We start from the raw sequence: 18,735 nt of genomic DNA on the forward strand, positions 1-18,735 counted from the left end.
CGCGCGCGGCGATTCGAAGTTGCGAATGCATGGGTGTGGAACGCGAGGCAATCGCATGGGGAAAGAAAGAGCACAATAAATCTTTTTAGTTCTAATTTAGAAGCATGCTTTTATTATCACACAAACTAAAAAAAAAAATCTTAAAAGTATTAAAATATTAGAGAAATCAAAGGGACTAGAAATGACCGTATTTAACTGCTTTTGACTGTAAACGACAGTAAGGCCCAGAAAAGACGGTGAAACGAAACTGCAACTGCTAGTTACTTTTAAGTTGCATCTAAGTTTCTGCCATAGCGTCCGTCGAGAGACCACACATGACGCGACCAGTTTGAAACTTTCAGTTTCAGTTTCATTCATCAGAATCATCACAAAGTTGCAGTATCGTTGCAGTTGCGTTTCACCGTTTGTTCTGGGCCTAAGTCAAATTTAGTGGGTTTAGTAACATCGGACACTAGCCTGCAACATGGTGTCGCGCACGGCGGGGTCGTCGAGGCGCACGCCGTTGTGTAGCTCTACGAAGAGCGGGTCGGCGCGCGTGTGGATGAGCACGAGCTGCGCCAGCGCCTGGCCCGCCTTGATGCGCACGCCGCGCGCGCCGTCGTGCAGCGCCTTCAGGAACGTCGTCTGCAGCTGCGGCAGGAACTGCTTCAGCATCGACCCCACCTGCGACACAAACACGATTTATTATTTATTTATTTACTAGCTTTTGTCCGCGGCTTCACCCGCGTAAAATTTCGTTTCTCACAGATCGTCATAAATTAAAGCCTATATGTTCTTCTTTTTCTTAGTCGGACACTCTTGTCAGAGTGGTCGTGGCTGCGCTGACGAGGTACATGGTGGGGTGATGTCATCTCCGAGGGTAGCTCTCCTGGCGATGTGCTTCCATTTTTGACGGTTAGAGGCCAATATGTTACTCTGAGTTATAAATAATAATACTGTAAAGTTTCATCAAAATCCGTTGAGTAGTTTTTGCGTGAAAGAGTAACAAACATCCAGACATCCAAACTTTCGCATTTATAATATAGAATTATGGCTCACAAATCAAGTTATAGTCTTATTTAGGCACAGATATTAATCCATAGATTAATCTAAACCGCAACTCTTAACATGTGTGCACAGAATGAATTGAAAATTATGAAATAAAGAGGGTAAGTAGTGTTACTTTAAACTTATTTTATGCTTAGTATGTTTGATGATTAAGTCTGAGATCCGGCCGAAATCATACTTCCTTACCGACAAAGGAATAAAGCACTGCAGTCCCTTGGGCCACATACAGTGGACCACAGTTCCAGCTACCCATTTCCGATTTTTCTCTCGCTCTCATCATATGAAGATTCTTTACATGACTGAAAATGGGTAGCTGGTAATGTGATTCACAGTATATCGCAATATCATTCGGACGACAGCGAAGTGAATTTCTTCTAACAGTTTTGGGTATACAAAAAAATGCCGAAGTATACACGGATACTCGGCTACGTAAATATGTAGCCCAGGGAAGACCGTTCCGTAATGTTGGGACATCACTACGCCGAGTAACATTTTTTCTATAGTCTGGTCCGTGAGTACGTAGAATTTTGTCCAGCTACGCATCCTTATCGCTCGCGCGTAATGTTGCTATCGCGCTCGCACACTCACTGCGGGTGCCAGTCGCACAGTCGCGACAGCAATATAATTACGCGCGAGCGAACCCTTATCGCTATGGGTAGCTAGGGGTCATTGGACAAAATTCTACGTGCTCACGGACCGGGCTTTAGTTACTTTATTTATTAGGCTATCAACATAAGATACACTAATAAACTCAACAAAAAATAAGCTAAAAGTCTCAAGCATCCCTTCTTACTTCATAANCCCAGTGCCTTTATATTTATTATGTATTTTTAAGTCTGACTGATTTAAAAAGACTGAAAAATTTGTTAACTAGACAGTAACTTTACCCCTAAACTAACAGACGTTAGGTTAGGTACTCGTGACTCCTCGTAAAGTTTATTCCAGTCGTTATCTGTAAGAAATTTAATAATTTATTAAATAGTTTTTTTTGTTCATAAAAAAACTCTTTATCGTAATTTTGCTATTTGGACTTGTGTTCTTTAGAAAACAAGTGATTCAATTGTAGCTCCAGAATTTTATTGTTATTTATCCTTAAAGTACTATGCGTCTTTATAACTTTTATTATGATTATTAGTAAATATTAATTATGACAGAAGATTTTATTTTTTGTTTCTTTTCTTACCAAAATAAGCGGTACTAAATTCTAATATTGATTGTTGTGCATAAAAGTAGGTATTAGATTAAAAAAACTTGTGTTTTTATGAAATTTCAACCGATTTCAGCAGTTTTCATTAAAAGACTCGAGACCCGAGAAAACTCGAGACTTTGGCCTCGAGAATTCTCGAAACTCGAGAAAAAAAATAAGTCGAGAAATCAGAAACCCTAGTAAAAAGGCACTAACTAAATAAAATTTTAATATTTCATTGAAACAGGCTGATTTAGCTCTGTTGACTTAAAGACATCAAAGTCTCTGAAAGAAAAACGTTGAGTTAGCAATGTACAAAGAAACAAACTCAACTTTATTATTTAATGTTCATTAAAGCAAATAGAAATTTATTTTCTCAATGTACTACTTAGCTGTGCCCGCGACTTCGTACGCGTGAAAATAGTTCGAATAATAATTACCGTTTTTGCAACATTTTTCTTTACTGCTTCACCCCTATTGGCTGTAGGGTGATGTTAAATAGCGTAACTAAAACCTTCTTCGATAAATGGGCTATCGAACACAAAAATAATTTTTCAAATCGAACCAGTAGCTCTTGAAATTAGCGCGTTCAATCAAACAAACAAACTCTTCAGCTTCATAATATTAGTATAGATTTGATGGTCTGCTAGCTATCTTTCTCGTAATCCGAGCTTGAATTGTTTTTGTAATAAACTGAAAGTTTTACGCGTGAACACTAAGAAATTGAGATGACAGTTTTATTGTTTTGTAACCGTCTGTGTCAAGTCTGATACAGTCGTAATATTTTAACGAAGTTTACGATTTTAAAGTATTTCTTCCTATATAATATGTGTTGATTAAGATAAAGGCTGTTAAACTCACCACGGCTGTTAAAAAGCAAGAATAGACTGATAGAGTTTTAGGTCAGTTTAATTGTATAAATATACAATTACAGTTTGAAAAGGCAAAATGTTTTTGTTGAATCAAAATACACATAAACTTCACAAAATTAGATTAAAGGCGTCCAGCTTTTGGTATTCACGTAACATAAAACATACTGAACAAACTGCAAACCAAAAGCGCAGTAGTTAAGCCCCAGAGACACGTTGCGACCGTTGCCAGTGTTCAAAACACCAACTTAATCATAGAACTAGCATTTACGAGTAAATAGCACAGCGCTGTGATTTGTATGGAAGAAATTAGATAATTTGAAAGAATGAATCACTCGTTCTATCTCGACTCTACTCTATCCCGGGATTCCCGAGAGAGGGAATAAAAATTATTTTAAATTATGACTTACCTACATGAAAAGTGTAGTTGTGAGAGAAATATTAAGGTTAATCAACAATATTACTATTTTAGGACCTTTGTACCGCTTATTTCGTCAGGAATAATGTAAGATTTTAATGTTGAAAGACTTTTTCAAATTGGTCTAGTATTTTAAGAGCCTAATGAATACAAACAAACAATCAATTGTTTTAAACTTTCATGGTCACTAACATAATCATTATTACTGGCGGGTTTGCTAACATGTACTTACCTTGTATCGGAAACTCAAAATTAAGGTATATGGTAGCAAGCAATCCCATCAATAATAATTATTAAACAAACAATCTTTCCTCTTTTTAATATTAGTCTAAAAACTTTCTCATTTTCATTTTTATACGTGACATAAAAACTTTGTAGATCTTCAAGTATTATTTTATGCGAACCCGGTATAAGATACCTACGTGCTTGAAGCAAAAATGCAGTCAGCGATCGGAGAATTGTCAGCAATGTGTCTGCCAGCGAAGATTACCCAGAGTAATGGAACTTGCATGCGGTTTGTTCGGTAGATATCTTTTTAAAAGGAAGACGGATTTTACACTTCTAATCGAATGCCACTGGAAATAATAGGATATGCCAATGTACGAGTAGGTTTCTCAAGTGTCTCATATGACATAGTATCTCATTTTTCTTCGACGGACGTCAACAACAAAAGCCGCGTAATAATCGCTCAGTACATTTGAGTTGTGTGTGTGTGTTAAATCAACATTTCGGCTACACAGATGACTGCCTCGCGTTCCTTGTACCGCGACTTACCCCATCTAGTGTTATCTCAGTTACTCCGATAGTGAATCAAGCCCTTTTGTGTGAATTAAAACCTGGATGATGATAACTTTTTCGGGATCTGAGGGTATCACAGCTGTGTTGTTGTGACTGATTGTCAAAGTTTTTCGTGACCATAGATATGGATTCGTGACCGACTAGAAGTGAGTGAATGACTGTGAATGACATTTGTTCGAGGACTTAATAATCATTGTATACCGATACTGCACCCCAACTCCATCTATCGGAAACTAGCGACACCTGAACGCGCCTGCGCACTTTCCGCACATTTAGCTGTAGAACGCCATCTATCGTCAATCTTCATTGCTAAATATTGATTGCGCTAGTAAGCTACAAGGCCTCAAGTGTTTCTCGATCACACCGCCGGAGGGAGTTAACTTGACCAACCTGTGTTAGAAATATTGTATGAAAAATGAATTGCAACGCCTGCCGCTGCCCGCTTGAACCCAATAGCTTTTTACACTGCCGATTATGTAAATTTGATTACCACTATAAGTGCCTAAATATAAAAAGTAGCCAATTTGCCTCATTGTCTGAGGAATTCCTACTATCATGGGTATGCCCCGCCTGCACAAACGTTACCAGACGTACTAAAAGCAACTGCAACACCCCGGTCCGACGACATCAGCCGCTTGAGGAATCTCTCGATATGTCCCTTGAGGTGGTCCACGACACATCGGAGTCGAGCGGAGCTCGGGTACCTGGCGTTCCTCAATCTCTGGACTCGTCTATTACTTTGGACAAGATTAACCAAATGATGGACGAAAAGCTGAATACGGCTCTCTCTTATTACATGACCAACCTCCGTTCTGCCTTGAGGTCCGACATCGAGGAAATGGTTCGTACTGAAACAACCAAAGCAGTTACTGGATTGAAGCAGGACTTCACAACAACGACGGATTACTTGAGCGCTGAGCAGAAGGACTTCAAGGTAGAGTTGGACAAACAGACTAAAAATATTCGGGACCTTGAGAGAGAGAATTGTAACTTGCAAAAACAACTTCGGCATGTGGAGGCTAAGCTGTCCGGTGTGGAGAACCTGTCCCGCAGTCTGAACATCGAAATTCAGGCAGTCCCTGAAATTAAAAACGAAAATGTAACATCCTTATTCAAAAAGCTTTGCGAGGTAGTAAACGCGAATATAGAAGACTTCGCAATACGTGCGTGTCGTCGTGTCGCAAAAATGAACTCCGGCTCCGCACGTCCCCGCAACATTCTTGTCACCTTGGACTCCCCCCGACAACGTGATCTTATCATATCGTCTGCACATCGTTATAACAAAAACCATCCCGACTCACCGCTCAGCGCCGGTTCCCTCGGGATCGATGCTGGGAGTGCAGGCAGAATATACGTGGTTGAACACCTATCACCTGAAATGAAAAAGCTGCACGCTGAAACTAGAAGATTTGCTCAAAGTAATAACTATAAGTATGTATGGGTAAGATACGGTAGGATCTATATACGCAAGAATGATACCTCCAGCGCAGTACAAATCAGGAACTCGGACTTTCTGTTGAAGTTGTCGGGAAATTCTGTGGGGTCTGAGGGCCAAAACAATTATTGACTTTGTATACCTACCTTTCTGTCTAGATTTTAAATAGGTTCTTTTTTTTTTCATTATTCTTCATGGAAATATTGTATCAAAATATCAATAGAATTAGATCTAAGTTACAGGAGTTATACAGCATGAGCGCGGCGTTCTCCTCTTCATAATGGAACATGTTTTACCTTGGACAATAATGAAGCCAGAGTCTCCAAGACTGCGGCCTTGACACTAGAGTTGAACCGGTCTCCCAGGATGCGGATGAGCGGTCCCGTGATATGAACGACGGAAGGCTGGATGGCGGCGGCGGAGGTGAGCTTGATGATCTCGCCCAGCATGAGCGCGGCGTTCTGCTCTTCATAATGGAACATGTTTTACCTTGGACAATAATGAAGCCAGAGTCTCCAAGACTGCTGCTTTAACACTGGAATTGAACCGGTCTCCCAGGATACGGATGAGAGGGCCAGTGATGTGAACGACGGAGGGCTGGATGGCGGCGGCGGAGGTGAGCTTGATGATCTCGCCCAGCATGAGCGCGGCGTTCTCCTTGTCCTCCGGCAGCCCGTTCAGGATCGACTCGCGGAACAGCGGCAGGAGGGGGGAAATACCCTGGTAAAAAGAATAAAAAAATATTTATTTGACACAAAAAAGACAAATGAAAAAGAAAGTCTTCCGCCTCTTCCGCTCAACACCAGCCCATATTTTGTCCCGAAGTGGTGTGGTGGCAAGTTATTTGGGACATGTTTATACACGTCTAAGTACTGAATAAAAAACTTTGACTTTATAGGAATAAATGGCATTGCCCTGCAATGCCATCAATGATTACTAACAAAAAAATGAGTATTAGGGGTAAAGTAGTAGGTCTCGCCTGGCAGATAGACGAACCGTTTTGCTTATTCGTCGTAGCGATACTCATTAATCGAAATATTTATTCAAAATCAAAAATATTTATTCAGTTTAGACCACAAGTGGGACTTATGAATGTTAAAATATAGTAAATAATAAAAAAAAAGGTAGCTCTTATGGGGCACTTTACATGTCTCCTTATCTTTTAGGCCCTACCAGCGCTTCGAGACAAACATATGGCAAGTGCTGAGAAGAAATGCCGGAACAAACTCAGTCACCACTAATTGCCAGGAATTATCTAACGGTAAGAATAACCAAATTCAAGTACATCAAATATTCGGGCACTATTTACGAGACGACTATTAGAGCGAGAAAAATCGATTATACCTTGGGCATACAGAATCCGGGCAAGAGATCGCCCTTGAGATCCGCAGCTGCGAGGCGCAACGCCGTTCGCACATCTGGCACGTGCTGGATCATGCGCTCGGCATCCAGCGTACGGGTCAGCGCTGCCATCGCTTCATACGCCATGCACAGCAGCTCGCGCTCCTTGTCGGCGTACAGCGCCAGCAGCCCGCGCAGCAACGCCGCCACGTGAGGCGCGAGCTCGGCGCGCGTGTGCGCCACGAACGCGCATAGCAGAGCAGCGGCCGCGCGCCGTCGCGGCTCCTCGCTCGTGCGGATTGTCTCTAGCAGTGTGTCGATGATGCTGAAATAAAGTGAGGTTCATTATTCCTTGTAGATAAAAAAACCTTTTTTTAATTATTTGAAAACAAATACTTGCATCACAGGGAGTTGAACTCTTAGTTTTTTTTTTATTAATTTCGTTTTGGGTCTAAGACAGTTTAATTTTCTTAGCTTTTCCTGATTGAGTTTTTATTGGCAGTCAAGCTGTAGATCCTGACTACACAGATGTTGCAGCGGTAGGAATGAGAAGTGGAAATAATACCGTTTGTATCTCAAGTAATAGGTAGCAAAAATGCGGTGGAATGCCCGCGTACCTTGCGCCGACGCATGCTCGTGCATCCGTCCGGATTGAAATGTCAGTTAATCAGTTGTAAACAATTACGACTATCAAGAACTGTTAAGAAAATACTTTTTTTTACGGCCGTGTAAGTGGGCTCCGACGCGCGCCGGTCAATAGATATCGTCCCTTAGGCAGCACGAGTTGATTCCATCCATTACCTTCTGCCTTTTTATTAGAAGTTTTTTTGTAATGCCTTTGTAAAAAAGAATAAACTATTTTTATACCTCCTAACTCCAGCGGCGTCGGTGACAGGCAGCAGCGCGTCGCGGCAGTTCTCCAGCTCCCTGGCCTCGTCAGGCCGGCCTCGCGCCGCCACCAGCGCCGTCAGCAGCGCGGGCAGCACGCGCGGCAGGTGCCGGCCCAGCGCGCCGCCCGCCGCCGCCGCCAGCGCCGACAACGCGCGAGTGTCCACCGCGTTGCCGCCTGGCCCGGAGCCCGAGCCGGTTAGCACTGGGACCAGGTATGGGAGCACTGCGCGGGACTTGATCGCCATCACCTAAAGATAATAATATTTTATTTTCAAATCCAAATGAAGATCCAGACAAGACTGAAAAGATGGCAAATACTACAGTTGCACCAAAGATGCTAGTGGCTTGGACTGAATATTGGAAGGCTGGACTAGATTGCTACGTGAATGAGTGAAGACCGAGGGAGAGAATTTACTGAAATAGAGGGGTATTTCAGCAAATTCTCTTAAGAACACAAAAAAAAGCAAGACAAAACATCTGATTATGACCCAAGTCGATTGCAGATATAAAAAGGAGAAAAAAAAATCCAAATGAATCCAGCGTGGAAAGCATTTATCTATAACTAACCTGCGGAGACGAGAGACTATCCCTCAAGGTACTTTTTTGGTCATCAATTCAGGATGGAAACGATGAGTGATCTCATTCGGTTATTTCTAAACTATACAAGATATCGAAAAACTGGATACTGATCCTTAACCTTTAACTACTGACGTGGGGGCCTCTCAGGCCTTGCAAAAGTCAAATTGTTGAATTTCTCCTCTCCCACGTGCACGACACACGCGAATCTTTTAGTACCTTCAAGTTTCATTGCGCCGAGGCTGTCAACAACGGTGCACGTGATTGCACGCGCAATTTCAGTAGGTAAATTAATTTTAAAGTTTCTTGTGGGCCTCTCAGGCCCCCACCTCAGTATTGGCGTAACTTTTTTTGTCTATAGTTTTCACTTAGTTGTCGTCTTTTCTTGAAATTATTTGAAAAAATATATAATATGGAGCCCACAGTACGTCGTCCGAGAGAAAGCGGTATCTCGGAAGTAAAAATAACCAGCATTTAACGAAAAATAGAAGAACAGTAGTTTTTGGCACGTATGCTAGGAAATGATAAGCCTGTACCTGTCTATCAAGATTTAAACGATGAAACCAAGTGCCATACATGTATTTTGAAGACTCAAATGAAATCTACATTTTAAAAATATGTATGGCTTCCTTCACTGAGCAAAGAAAGTTTATTCAGACTGTGTTTAATTCGCACTATTTGATGTGTGTAATTTTTTTCCTCCTTTTTCATATTAGGATTACTTATAAATCATTAGCTAAAAAGACTATTGAAAATTAAGATTCTAAGTTGATTTGTTGAATTTATGAATATTTTTCATCATAACTTTGTGAATCATGATTTCATGAGATTTTTGCCAAAAAATGCTACATGTTTTCTAAATATTGAAATAATACGTACTTTTTAACAAATAATTTACATAAAAATCGTTTTATAGTATTTAAATATAACCACTATTAATAATTATTAAACATAAAACCCTAAAAAGATTATATATTTTTAAATATAAGCACACATATGTACGGGCCTCTCAGGCCCCCACGTCAGTGTTTACGTGAAATTAAATCCACCTCAGTAGCTAAAGGTTAAAGCACTTCACAAGCTTTTTCGAACGGTCAAGATATCAAAAACTGACCATCTTGTATAGTTTAGAAATAATCGAGTGAGATCACTTATCGTTTTCACCTTGTATATAGTAACTTAGTTCTTCTGGGTACATTGGCCAGCTAGCTAAGTTTTTTTTTTTGAAGGGACGCGCGCTGGTAGCTTCAGGAGCTTTTCCAGCTTCACCGGGCAGAGTGGCGAGTACAGAAGGCACTCTAGCCGTTTGGCGATCGGGCCGTATCGAGCGCATAAGGCGCCCGATCAGTGGCGAACCCAACTAGAGGGTTGCCCTCCGCGGTGTTGGACCAAAGTCCAGCCTACGGTGGGCTCACAGTAGTGGACCCGATCGAGGGGACTACGGACGCGGCCTGAGGGCGCCATGGTAGGCTCGTAGCTCGGCTCAGACCGTGTCCGGGGGACGGATTGGGGAGCTAGCTATGGCGTGGCACGTACCTGCTTGAGCCCGTCGAGCGTGGCGTCGGCGAGCTGCTTGTCGGGGTCGTGCAGCGAGCGCAGCATGTGCGGCAGGATGTCGTCCAGCGCCTTGTTGCCGATGGTGGCGTGCAGGCTGTCGAACGCGCGCGCCGCCGCCAGCCGCACCTCGGGCAGCGGGTCGCACAGCGCCGTGCGGACCGTCGGCACCTAAAAAATAACAAGTTAACAAAAACACACGAACAAAGCAAATGTTTTTGGCTTTAACTACACACAGAACTTTCATTTCTATTCTTTTTCTTTTTTTATTTTCATTTTCACAGAAACTTTTCTATACGAAGGTATTTAAAAAAATGTGTACTCAATGTCGTCAACAATATGGTGTAATTTAGCTTGTCTCAAAGTCGAGTACCGTTTCGTTTGACTTATGTCAATGACTGGTACTTTGCCGATGTGATAAGGCTGACTGACAAGAAGCTACTGTGTCGCGCACACACGCATATTTTTTCTTATTTCCATTGTGAATATTTGTTTTACAATGGTTGAAGAATACGCGCGCTTACGTTGCTCGCTCGTGAATGCCTTGTGGATTAAACATCCCAGGAGAGTACGTTGAGAGTGTTTTGTTTTCGATGTATACTCGCAGAGATGAACAGGTCTGCTTTAACAACGGAATTTTAGGTTTTCTTACCAGGCCATCGGCGAAGCTCATGACCGCTTCCCGCGAGGTGGAAGCCAGGATCTCTCCCAGGCCAATACACACGCCCTGGCGCTGGTCCGCGCGCTCCGACTTCAGCCCGCGCTCCAGGATCGGTACTATCTCGGGCAGCACGCGCTCGCCCAACTGAAAACGTCACGAAAGTGGTAAGACATAACGTACATGACGTCAATAAAAGTCCATATACAAAGTATAAAGGTTCAATGCACGTGACAGTACATATTTTTCATCTAAAGCCTGGTCCGTGAGCACGTAGAATTTTGTCCAATGACCCGTAATTATGTTGCTTTCGCGCTCGCACACCTACTGCGGGCGCCCGTCGCACAGTCGCGACAGCAATATAATTACGCGCGAGCGATAAGGATGGGTAGCTTGGGGTCATTGGACAAAATTCTACGTGCTCACGGACGAGGCTTTAATTACAGCGATTATGTTTTCGGTAGGCGTGTAAGCTCGGCTTTACCTTGCGCACGAGGTCGCCGAGCGTGCGCGCGGCCACTTGGCGCTTGTCATAGCTGGTGGAGGCCAGGCAGCCCAGCAGCAGGCTGAACAGCGTCGGCAGGATCTCGCGCAGCGTCTTCGGTGTATTTGTCACTACCACCTGCGAGAAAAACACGCTTGCATAAGTCGAGGATAAGTGTAATAAGGTAAAAAAAGAGTTTACTCCACTCGATTTGTATAGCTCACTCTCCGTCGATGAAAATGTAATAGCTAATGTGTGCTATACTATACATTACCATGTATTATTTTGGTTTAAATTGTATGCCTTTTATTATAATTTATTTCTTTAGTGTCGACACCGCCTTCCCCTTCATATTTGTTTCAAGTAACTGTCCTCACCATAGGTTGTCTGGAAGAGATCGCTTCGTAGCGATAAGACCGCCTAATTGTACCTTGTGTGTTCCTTTTTTTCTGTTATGTTATTTGTTTGGTGTGCAATAAAGTGTATTTATTATTGTTATTATTACCTTCCAGACGTGTAGCGCGGCCTGACGCACCATGAGCGCCACGTCGCTGCGGCCCATATAAAGTCCAGCTAGCACGCGGTTCCTACGCTCGGGGCCTAGCGCTCGCATAATCGCCTTGTGCGAGTGTTCTGTGCCGAAGTTGTCGTCCTCAGACGCTGTTTCCGTGCTCATCTTGCCCGACACTCCAGATATACGGTAAAGCAAGTCTCCGAGAAGTTGGACCGAACTGAAAACAGAAATTATATATTGATTGACCATTTCAAACGCTTCAATATTAAGTGACAATTATATGAGCGGCGACATACCTGTATCGGATACGCCAGTTGTCATCAAACAACCCGCGTTCCAACTCCGGTAGAAGCAATGTGATCGCAGATTCTGCGTACAATGTGACAATGCGCTGACCGGCCTGTAATTGTACAAATATTTTACATACACAGTGGCTATGACCTTTCATTTGCGCATGCCCGTATCACAAACGTTTAAAGTCGCATCCACACTGGGCGCATGTCCTCGCGAGTCATGCTCGCTCAAGAGCAGTGTGGACGCGGCTTAATCCTTTGAAGATGACTGGCACTTAGCCAGAAGGACTTGTCATGCTTACTAAAATGTCTCTGGGGTAGTGGCGTGTGAGGCGGGTCGTTACATTCCCTATAATATGGTCGAGTGAAGCGATGGCTGGTTCACACGTCATGTCTGTGAACAGGCGCTGCTTTCGGGGACTGGTAAAGGAAAGATATACCTGACATAAAATATATATGTATCAAAACGCAACAATTAACCCAGAAATTAGCACGGCACTAAATAAATATATTCCTAAAACTGCCACGCGGTCTCGTGCTAGATGGGCGTCTTAAAGGCCACCTTCTATCAACGGGAGCGCGTGGTAAGTAACTTGCTTCTGAATGTATTGTAACTGACTACTTTTTTATATTTTTAAACCGGCATACAGTGGTGACTGAGTTTGTTGCGGCGCTTCTTCTCAGCACTTGCCAAATGTTTGTCTCGAAGCGCTGGTAGGGCAAAAAAAGATTGAGACATGTATAGGCTCCTTAAGAGCATTTGACGATTTGCAAGAACTAATTTAATTAGTCTAAACAAATAAAGAAAATTTTGATTTTGATTTGACTAATAAGAAGGAAAGAGAGTAAGAACGAATGTGCGGGGCAATGCGAATATACGTAGTATGTTGTTACCTTGAGCGCAGTCTCGCGCACATACTCGTTCTCGTCGGCGAGCGCCTTGAGGATTGGGTTGATGATCTGGCCGATGTAGGGCGTGAACTCGTCCGTGAAGGCGCCCGGCATGTAGATGAACATCATGATGTAGCCGTCCTTCACGTGCGGCGCGATGTCCGTGCGCTCGGCCGTCGCGATTATATCTGCGGCGAAAGTTACAATTAATTGGTGTCTATGGCATAGCCCGCAGAATGAGGGCTATCGTTTTAGTGCCACTGTAGAGTAAGGTCCAGTCACTTGCTAGTAGCGAAGACAGTGGCGCCTACTTGTGAGCGCTAAAGTGGTAGGAGGACTATCGCATTTGCACTCATCAAGATGGCGCCACTGTAGAGTAAGGTCCTGTCAATCGCCAGGGGTGCCAACTGTTAAGTATAAAAACGATAGCCCTCATTGCTAAAATCAAGTGGCAGTAAGCGGGGCACAAGACTCGCAGAGCTGATGGCCGCTGGGGTAGAAGACTAGATGGACCGAAGATCTGGTGAAGTTCGCGGGAGATGCCTAGATGCGGGCAGCGCAAGACCGGTCGTTGTGCATATTCTTGGGGGAGGCCTTTGTCCCGCAGTGGACGACATTTGGCTGAAACGAAGAACGATGAATATGGCGAATACTGAAACGATATACAGACCATTTCACAATTTACAATGAGCTTCTATGAATTTAAGTGAAGTAAAATCAATGATTTTAGCAATTCTGCGAGCTATGTCGGTTACTTTGGTTCTCCTGCGGATCTCCTCATTTCTGATTCGATTACGCAGGGAAACTTCGAGCATAGCCCGCTCCATCGCCCTTTGGGTGACCTTGAGCCTTCTTATGAGGTGAACCTTGAGCCTTTTTCTACTCCTACTAGGTGGACCGACGATCTGGTAAAGGTCGCGGAAAGAGCCTGGATGCGGGCAGCGCAGGACCGTTCATTGTGGAAAACCTTGGGGGAGGCCTTTGTCCAGCAGTGGACGTCATTTGGCTGAGACGACGACGACGAAAATCAATGGTTTCATCCTCAAAAAATTACGTATTGAATTCGTTCGTCGGCCGTTTGTTACTGGTCTACTAGTGTTGCCTCCCGTTGCTGCCTTCACATTAACGTTATCAGCGTACCCGGCATGATGGTGTGCAGCTTGTGCACGCCCAGGCCGGCCACGACCTCGGACAGGCCCTGCGCGGCGCCCGAGCGGTCCACGCTGCTGCTCTCCGACGTGAGCGTGCTCATGAGCCACGGCAGCAGCTCCTCGAAGCTCTGCTCGCCCATGCCGCGCACCATCGCGCCCAGCGCGCGCGCCGACACCGACCGCACCTGGGGGACAAATCACAAGTTACGACAATAATACCACAAAATATAACAGAAGGTAAACTCCATACTAAGCGCGCTCGAGCCACGCACACATAGACACCGCTCACGTACGCGTTATCAAGACTGTCTTGGACGAATGCGAGGCGCGACTGCGTTCGCTTGAGTGACGCTGCTCACGCGTTCGTAAAATTATTTTGTTTGTGCGAAAATTAGTGAACAACAAAAAAGGGGTATAATAACATTTGTTAAGTAGACGGTTGCTTACACTCAACATTAAAAACTAAATTTTCGTTTTTGAAACTAACAGTTGATTCCGGGAGGTAAGTAAGGTATTTATTTGTATTTCAATAGTTCGTTTAACGTTGACAAATTGAAAGCCAACTCAATTATTAGGAATATCGAATTGTTTTAGAGAAGTTTTAGGAATTATTGGATAATAGTGTCAACCACTCAACTAAATACTACTTCCTTCTCGTGTATTTGTTTGCAAACTATTACTATAATAACGTACTAAATATAACTGCATAAGTATACGTGGATATCTGTTATTGTCTTTCTTCCATAGTATTAAGAGTAAAATTTTTCTATCATAACGAAATAAACGCAACACATGACAAGACAACCCTAGCGCGACGGCCGAGCGTGCGAGCGAGAGAGGTATGCAAAGCGAGGTACATACATGAGTTTACCTTCTGTTATATTTTGTGATAATACTAAGTCGTTGTGGAAATCCGTGGGGAAGGCCTTTGTCTTGCAGTGAACGGTGTGGCGTTCTATGTACGCCACAATCCGGACTCATTGGTCCGCCCGCGGCGCTCCGTGCCGCGCGCTCCTGGCCGGCAATGAAAAAAGACAAATTTATGTTGTCACTTTGACACCTTCCTGCGTCTTGCTCTTTTTGATTTTGTTCTGATTGATAATTTTAATTCTTTTATGTTTTTTTGTAATTTAGTCTATTGTAAATATATTTGTTTATTCAAAGCCACTTGTAATTTGTATAGATTCTACTTCTGCTAAATTAATGTGAGGAGGCGATCGATTCGTCTCCCACAAACGGCATTAGGTTAAATAAAACCATAAAGTTAATACATATTCCCACGCATCACGCAGCTCTTTTTATCATACAGGGTAGCTCGCTCAGTCCTTTGTTGCTCTATTCCGCTAGGTATATTAACTTTATAGTTGAAACGAACAAAATATCGCGGTAAAATGAATTGCGTTTATACGTATCACTCATCACTCACTATTGCAAAGAATTAGATTCTGTCCATGTATAGTTATGGTTAAAATATTGCTTGTATGGTTACATGAAGTCTGCTTGTTTGTGCAAGCTATTTCAAAGTTTACAATGTAAAAAAAACTTATTGGAGCAACCCTTGTTTTCGTATTTCGAATGCTATAGATGACCCACGCTAAACTGTCCCACCAAACTCAATGACAGGGGGGTTTTCAACATGGCAAAAATAGGAACCAGCGATCCGGTATTGACGGTGGCGCCCCACTGTCAATGTCATCGATAGGACAGTCAAGTATTTTGGAACTATATTTTGACTGACACTGACCTCGGGCACGGGGTCGAGCAGCGAGCTCTTGAGGCCGGGGATGATGCTGGGCAGGTATGGCATGAGGTCCTTCTGGTCGGTCAGCGAGTACATGTTGCCGATGATCTGCGCCGCCATCTTGCGCGTCTCCGTGCTGCGGTCCAGGAAGGCGCGCTGCACGACCGGCATGATCAGCGCCAGCGACGGCGCGTCGATGAAGTGCACGAACTTCGTGTCTAAGAGCGTCTGGAGGCAGGCTGACGTCTTGTTCGACGGGTCTTGAAGGGCTTGCAGGAGGACAGGCACGATTGCTGAAGGAAATGATACAAATCAATATGTAATATTGTCCCATATATGAATAGGTGCATATAATATTATTTTGTGCTCAAAGCCTGCGCACTTTCGACTTTACAGACACTTTGTTTGGGGTGCTTTTAGTTCCTTGTGCGTTGTTAGAAGGATAAATTATATTCCCATAATAGCCCATTCCCATTTTATTTGGGGTCGGTCCTCCTATTCATGCGTCTCCGGGCGACACAGTCTTGATTCTGGTCATTTATTGACTTGGGCCTCTTTGAGGTTTCAGGGTTTTCCCCGTCCTCAAAGGGATCTATTTTTGTGGACAAAAGTCGCTCGTGGATAGTCCTCGTCTGCACAGGCCTTTGAAAAGATTTAAAGCTGAAGCAAATGACAGACTTGGGAGAAGAACAGAGCCTGAAGAAAAATCTCACGTATACTCACCCTGAATCTCTGGGTTGCGGATGACGGAGCCGATGACGCCGAGCGCCTCCACGCCGGCCTCTTGCACGCGCATGTGCGAGTCGCTCAGCACCTCGATGAGCTTGGGCACGATGGACGGCAGGCACGACGACAGCTGCTTCGGCGCGCAGTATGCCATGGCGCCCAGGAGCTCGATCGAACCTGTGATAAGAATGGCTTCTTATAACTTCCACCTTCGGCCTCATCATCAATTTTCAAAGGTGAAATGCTTCTTCTTGTCGTGTCGACAACAAATATACGCAGCGTCAGCCCAAAACTCCGCCACAAAAGTGGTGAAGTGCTGGTCAATATCCTCGTTGAAAATGGATAGATAGTACAATTTTGTAGATGATCGCGACATCTGTCAAATGATAAATGCGTAGAATAATAAGAGTGGAGACGCTTAATAATTAACACGATTCAGAAAACACCCTGATTTTGCTCCACGTTTTAGTGGGTAGAACTTTTCCCTACGAAAGGGATGAGTTTCGTAAAAAAAGTTCTACACAAAACCACTAGACGTCTCTAGGGTGCAGATCATTGGAAACATCAATGGAAACCATTGGAACCTATGTTCAGCAGTGATCACGCTGAAATGCAGGAGTGCAGGTGCGGTTTTGTTCCCTAGTCGATGAAGTACCTGATGTTGTGCCCTGAGTGCCCGAGCATCTGCACGATATTCTGTGGGGTCTGAGGGCCAAAACAATTATTGACTTTGTATACCTACCTTTCTGTCTAGATTTTAAATAGGTTCTTTTTTTTCATTATTCTTCATGGAAAAATTGTATCAAAATGTCAATAGAATTAGATCTAAGTTACAGGAGTTATACTCAACTATATTAAACTGTAATTACGATATTATCTGTCTTACTGAAACCAACTTAAACGATAGCGTCTCCGATCGTGAAATTTTTGACTGTAGATATAACGTATTTCGTCGGGATAGATGTTCCTCGAGTAATAAGAAAACGGAGGGTGGTGGTGTAGTCTTAGCTATTAAGAAATCATACGACGTTATTCGCCAATCATCTTGGGAAACTGACCTCGAAGACATCTGGATTACAATAGAGCCGACTTTAGTTAATCATCCTAAGTTGAACATATGTCTCAGTTACATTCCTTCGTACACTTCTGCCGAGACTCTTATAAATTTCTACACAAAATGTCAATCGATTGTTCTTAATGCCGGTGGTGGCCAGGCGTTTCTTTGTATTGGCGACTATAACTTGCCTAACATACAATGGACTCAACACCCAAACACTAACTACTTCACTCCTTCCTCTGTATCGGATTATAAATCTAATCTTTTACTCGAGACCATGACCCTCTGCGGCTTTTACCAATTTAACGGGGTGGGCAATATAAATAACCGCCAGTTGGATCTAGTTCTGAGCACTCAGGATAGCCTCAGGGTCTCAGAGTGTGTCCCACTAAGTAACTTAGACCGACATCATCCAGCTCTGGAGATCACACTGAGTTCGGACACGCCCGACGCTTCACCCAGGACTCTTAAGCCTACAAAGCGCCGAAATTACTACAAGAGCAACTTTGAACGTATCAGATCTGACCTTCAGAAGGTTCCATGGGAAACATTGTTATCTTCTGCCAACATAAATGAAAACACTTCTGTATTTTACGAATCTCTCGATAAAATCATCACAGAACATACTCCTCTCACGTCAGTTACTAGCAATAGGTTTCCTGTTTGGTTTAGCTCATCACTAAAAAAATGCTTGGCTGAAAAACATAAATTCCACAAATTATTTAAAAAATACCAAAATCCGCGCGACTATGATGCTTTCTCTCTGCTGCGAGCTCGGTGTAAGCGACTAATTAACAAATGTTATCGGGACTACGTTGACTCGATTGAGAATGGGATTACTTCTGATGTCAAATGCTTCTGGGCTTTTGTGAATGGCAAACGTAACAAGTGCAACACAGTACCTCGCGTCATGAACTACGCTGGGTCGCAGGCTTCCGATCTCTCGGGTGTATGCGAGTTATTTTCGAAGTACTTCTGCTCGGTTTATGAAAACAACAGTGGTGTGCCTGTTCCTTTGACTCCAACTGTCAGTAACTCTAGTCTTTCAACAATGGTAATCTCTGTTGACAAAATAGAAAGGAAACTTAAGACCTTAGACATCAGA

At 43.4% G+C, this 18,735-nt stretch overlaps 1 protein-coding gene across 1 annotated transcript in view; it reads right to left on the reverse strand.

The window, feature by feature from the left end:
* The window catches only part of l(3)80Fj (lethal (3) 80Fj), a 51,414-nt gene that overhangs the window by 4,596 nt on the left and 28,083 nt on the right, over positions 1-18,735 (reverse strand). The window contains exons 31-43 of the mRNA XM_028302483.1: positions 16,571-16,750; positions 15,851-16,140; positions 14,096-14,291; positions 12,959-13,143; positions 12,068-12,171; positions 11,763-11,988; positions 11,258-11,395; positions 10,768-10,920; positions 10,098-10,286; positions 7,962-8,233; positions 7,098-7,419; positions 6,243-6,473; positions 457-663 (exon numbers count right to left, since the gene is read on the reverse strand). Of these exons, the coding sequence (XP_028158284.1) occupies positions 457-663; positions 6,243-6,473; positions 7,098-7,419; positions 7,962-8,233; positions 10,098-10,286; positions 10,768-10,920; positions 11,258-11,395; positions 11,763-11,988; positions 12,068-12,171; positions 12,959-13,143; positions 14,096-14,291; positions 15,851-16,140; positions 16,571-16,750 (2,693 nt within the window). The remainder of the gene's footprint in view (positions 1-456; positions 664-6,242; positions 6,474-7,097; positions 7,420-7,961; positions 8,234-10,097; positions 10,287-10,767; positions 10,921-11,257; positions 11,396-11,762; positions 11,989-12,067; positions 12,172-12,958; positions 13,144-14,095; positions 14,292-15,850; positions 16,141-16,570; positions 16,751-18,735) is intronic.

This window comes from Ostrinia furnacalis, unplaced genomic scaffold, assembly GCF_004193835.3.
Source record: "Ostrinia furnacalis isolate ACB-3 unplaced genomic scaffold, ASM419383v2 OfSCF1130, whole genome shotgun sequence".
Taxonomy (NCBI): domain Eukaryota; kingdom Metazoa; phylum Arthropoda; class Insecta; order Lepidoptera; family Crambidae; genus Ostrinia; species Ostrinia furnacalis.